At 39.0% G+C, this 5,143-nt stretch overlaps 1 protein-coding gene across 7 annotated transcripts in view; it reads right to left on the reverse strand.

The window, feature by feature from the left end:
- Positions 1–5,143, reverse strand: part of LOC107742073 (serum response factor-like) — a 27,933-nt gene that overhangs the window by 16,462 nt on the left and 6,328 nt on the right. For all 7 annotated transcript variants that reach the window (XM_016554935.1, XM_016554934.1, XM_016554931.1 and 4 more), the window contains exon 2: positions 2,467–2,733. In XM_016554935.1, the coding sequence (XP_016410421.1) occupies positions 2,467–2,733 (267 nt within the window). The remainder of the gene's footprint in view (positions 1–2,466; positions 2,734–5,143) is intronic.

Genomic DNA, 5,143 nt, shown 5'->3' on the forward strand with positions numbered 1-5,143 from the left:
CACACACACACACACACACACACACACTCACACACTCTCTCTCTCTCTCTCTGTCTCACACACACACACACACACACACACACTCACACACACACACACAAACACACACACTCTCTCTCTCTCTCTCTCTCACACACACTCACACACACTCACACACACCCCCCCCGCAGACAGCTGCATCTCATGAGGAATGTGAGGAGCCGAGTGCTGGGAAACACTCCATATAAGGCCATGGAGGTAGAATCCTGCTTTTATCAATGGGAGGAGCGTGTTTGCTCCACTGAGCCTGAGCTCTGTCCCGCTCGCGCCGGATCTCAGGACAGGACAGGTGCTGCTGCGGAACGACTGCATCTGTTCATCATTCACACTCAATAAACCCCACACGCCTTTCACAGAACAACAGCCGTCGTTAATATTATGAGCTAATGTGTTAAATCTGCCGTGGGCCATTTCTCTGTAAAATAATGAGTGTTTCCAGACAGGTTTCCTCAGGCTCAGACATTATGCAAAAATTTATTTTTATCTTATTTTCTAGTTAAAATATCTAATAATCCTTAAGCACCGCATGAGATATTCAGATTGTTTCCAGTGATTCAGAGCATACAGTAAGACATTCACAAAAATGACGTCTTAATAAACTTTGCTAGTATTATTTCACTTGCTTTCCACATATTCAGATTGTTTTCAGTGACTGCGTGTTTAATACAAGTGACAGATTCTTTCACTTTTTCTTTTTTGACTTGTTTGTAATTAAAACTAGCGAAAATATATTCATATTAAACAAACAATCTGAATATCACACGCAGTGCAGTGTTAAGCAATTTGTTTATTTTTATTCAATTATTTACAAATTTTTTTTTACCGGAAAATAAGAGAAATGACACCAAATAAAGCGTATAAAGAAGTAGTTTTTGCAGTGAATGTCTTACTGTATGCTCTGAATTCATGCGAAATGTAAAATCTGTGGTTAATCACATTATTGCCAAAAATTATTTATTATTAAGATTATAATAATTGTGTCTACCGACAGTACTAATTATATAAATAGATAAATAAATACAATAATTTACATATTAATGATAATAATAATAATATATTAATAGTTTTCTTTTAATTTTGTTAAAGTTTCAGTAATTTTGTTGTGTTTTATGTTTGTGTCTATGTAGTTTTAATTATTTTCTATTTCTATTTCAGCTATTATTTATTTTATTTCAAGTAACAAAAAAAGTTTTTAATGGTTTTAATTTAACTCTAATAAACCTGATATGTATTCATAGAATATATGTGATGCCAATCCCAATCACAGCTGAATAAACCTATTAACTGCTTCTATTTACAAACACAGCATGAGATCTGACACATGCATTCTGATCAGTGAGATCAATACTTCATCCAGACCGAGAGCACAAGTAAACATGAGCTGTTTGGGTTCCAGACGGCGCTGAAGCTCTGTGTTTGACTGGAGAAACGCTGCAGCTGAACGTCTCGAAGAGCTCTCGCTGAAGCACCGTCATTTACAAGTGATTCATGTCTGACCGGATCACATCAACAGACTCCAAAGAGAGGGTCATAACCAGTGCAGCACTATTTATACTCACTATCTGCTGGAGGACGAGCGAGGAGTGCAGATGTGAATCACTCTAGTAAACACGGTAAAGACGCAGATGGACCGTCTGGAGAAGAGGCAGATCAGAAGAACAAACACGCGCCGCAGACGGGAGGAATTAAATACTGGAGCGCTTCGATATGGCAACAATAACTCTTCAGCGTGTAGATTTTGGACCGACTCGAGAGTCTTTGTGATTCATAGATTCTTATAAAATGGATAGTTGATTCTGATTGGCTGAGCCGCGTTCGAAGCTGTTGTAAATGACTCTACAAAGTAACATACACTTTGTTTACGTTTGTCTGTTGCTCGGCAACCACTTTGTTGCAACCACAACTGTCTCTGAGGAGCTACATTGTTTGGTGGAAGAATACTGTTTTTATTAATATCATTACACTTTATTTGCTCTGTTTTATTTTGTGAAAACCACAACTGTTTCTGAGGAGCTACATTGTTTGGTGGAAGAATACTGTTTTTATTAATATCATTACACTTTATTTGCTCTGTTTTATTCTGTGAAACCTTACTACGTATATGGAATAACCGTTTTATAAAAGCAATAATCCCCTTGAAGCCGTGGTTTACAGTGAATTTAGAACAGCTAAGGGGCGTTGTTATGCGAAAAATGGTTATTCCATATACGTAGTAAGGTTTCACAAAATAAAACAGAGCAAATAAAGTGTAATGATAATAAAAACAGTATTCTTCCACCAAACAATGTAGTACTTTGTAGAGTCATTTACAACAGCTTCGAACGCGGCTCAGCCAATCAGAATCAAGCACCGGAACTATCTGTTTTATAAGGAAAGACGAGGCCCAGCAGAACATCTCAATTCATGAACGAAGAGCCGCAGACTCACCTTGGTTTCTCCCAGACTCTCGGATTCGGACACCTGGTATGTGAGATCGGTCTCCTCGAAGCCCGTGGCACTCATGCGCTGGTCCGTGGACGGGTCGGAGCGCGGCGGAGAGTCCGGAGAGTTCAGGCAGGTTTGGATCAGAGCTTTGCCCGTCTCGCTGGTGATCATGGGCTGCAGCTTACGCGTGGCGAACGTGTAGACGTGCCCCGTCTCGCTGGCCACCAGCAGCAGGACCTGAGTTCCCGTGAGCGTGGAGAGCTCGTACGCCTTCAGAGACACACACACACACACACATCAGACCTCACAAATCACATGTCTAGAGTTTGAGCTCAGGCTTTTAAATGTCAAATCAAAGGAATAGTTCAAACTAAATGATGTAGATGAGTTTGTTTCTTCATCAGGTTTGGAGAAATGTAGCACTGTGAGGGTGAGGATATTTTCAGAAAACTGACATTGTTGGGTGAACTATTCCTTTAAAGTCAAGTTTTATGAAATACAGATCACGTTTTGGCTTGCTTAGATGGGGACACGTAATATTTCTCAATAACATTATTGACTTGTATGATGACATCACTGTTTTCTCCAGAGCTGCTTTATAGATGAATTGAACTCGATCCATATTAATTGATGAACTTCACAGTTATTAAATTGAACTGAATCAACAATGAACTGACTTTAACTGAAATATTGACTATTGTCCACTTTTTTTGTTTGCATTACTGAAACGTTATTTTCTTGTTTGACACTGTAAAGCTGCTTTGACACAATCTGTATCGTATAAAGCGCTGAAGAAATAAAGGTGGCTTGACAGATTGTTTCACATTAATAAAGAGGAAAATAACAGTGTTGCAAAGTTACAGAAGTTGTTTATGTATGGAGACTGAACTGATGTTTGTAATGGCTCTGACATGATGGAGAATCTAACATCAGTGTTTACTAACAGATAACCGGCGGAGACGGTTTAACAGGTCCAGACGAGCGTTCGCTCCAGACGCAGCTGAAACCATGTGAGATAAGACTCTGTTAATAGAGCTGCTGGTCGAGTCCATCAGTTCTGAAGAACAAAGCATCATGTGCAGAGATCTAGACTAGAACCCGAACACCTTCAGTCATCACCAGTGCCTTCGTTAGATCAATGCAAACACACTGTCATTTCCACATTATTTCTCAAAGTGAGACTTCTGATTCATTAGTCGCGATCGCTAAATAACTGAGACTTACAACATGCAGTAAACTATAAAACTAGCCGCGCTACAAACCAGAGTGTTTATAATACATTCACATAACAACAAATACCAGTTTAGAACATCAAGCAGCATAACAGACTGTTCTCGTGCAGCTCAAATAACTGGAAGTACATTTGAGTTTGATATTCTTTATGATTTTTAGGGGGTTTTATGTTACTACATTATATTTATGAAATAATTATAATCCATTTATTAGCTGTGAACCACTTTTTGAGCACAGACCTGAAACTTAAGCTGTGGTGAACCTTGAATGCTTTTAAAACACAGACTTAAGTTCAGTCGGGTCTCTTTTTAAAGAAGACACTTCAAGATTATTGCTGAAGTGAAAAGTCAAAAAAGTGAAACAAAAAAAAATTTGTTACAGAGGTTTAAGATTATTATCATGATAAATGCACAGAAACAGTTGTGTTCCAAATTTGAGGTTGATATTTTCAAAAATAAATAAATAAATAATTTTTTTTTATTTAAATAAAAAAATAATTAATTAATAATATATATAGGCCTATATATATATATATATATACACACACATATATATACACACACACACATATATATATACACACACACACACACACATATACACACACACACACATACACACACATACACACACACACACACACACATGTTTACGACCCATGTGTTTAGGGTTAGCTGCTTCACTCACGAGCTTGAACGTAACGATGGGAAATGAGACGCACACAAACTCTCTGGAAGGAACGTTTGGTCTAAAAATTCTGTGAGTGACACGAGGAGGAACTCTTCTGTTGGATTACGCTAAAATGGCCAAATCACTGATGAACGACAGCTTAACCGTTTCCAGATTGAACAGGCTCGTGTGCGCTCCAGATAACGGCTGGCGACAGGTTCAGAAAAACTCTCGTTCCTTCACTTTCTCAAACCGTAATGAATGGAAGAATTCCCTTTCCTCAGGAAGACTACCAGCAGCTCTCTCCTTCCAATCCATCATGAAGATCAGGAGGAGGACCCGAGAGAGACACCCGCCACACTTCGGTTCAGCTGAACCAGGAGCTGATGAAAGATCCTCAGACCTGCTGAACTACAGCCAATGACGGGGACTGTTACTCCATCTTAAAGGAATAGCTCAGCCAACAGTGAAAATGTGCTCCTCTGCAGTGAATGGGTGCCGTCAGAATGAGAGTCTAAACATCACAATAATCCATGGCTTGTAAACGGTGCTTGATCTGTGCAGATTTCTCTCCTGATTCAGAACACTTTTTCACTGGAGGAAGCGTTATTATAGACTCTATGGTATTTTAGTTAAAAGCGTCTTAATGCTGGATGTGTTTCAGCTTTTGTCTTCTCCAGATGTTAACTGATGGACTGGAGTGCTGTGGATTACTTGTGGATTATTGTGATGTTTTTATCAGCTGTTTGGACTCTCATTCTGACGGCACCCATTCACT

Source organism: Sinocyclocheilus rhinocerous, unplaced genomic scaffold (assembly GCF_001515625.1).
Source record: "Sinocyclocheilus rhinocerous isolate Xijiao unplaced genomic scaffold, SAMN03320098_v1.1 scaffold3119, whole genome shotgun sequence".
Lineage (NCBI taxonomy): Eukaryota > Metazoa > Chordata > Actinopteri > Cypriniformes > Cyprinidae > Sinocyclocheilus > Sinocyclocheilus rhinocerous.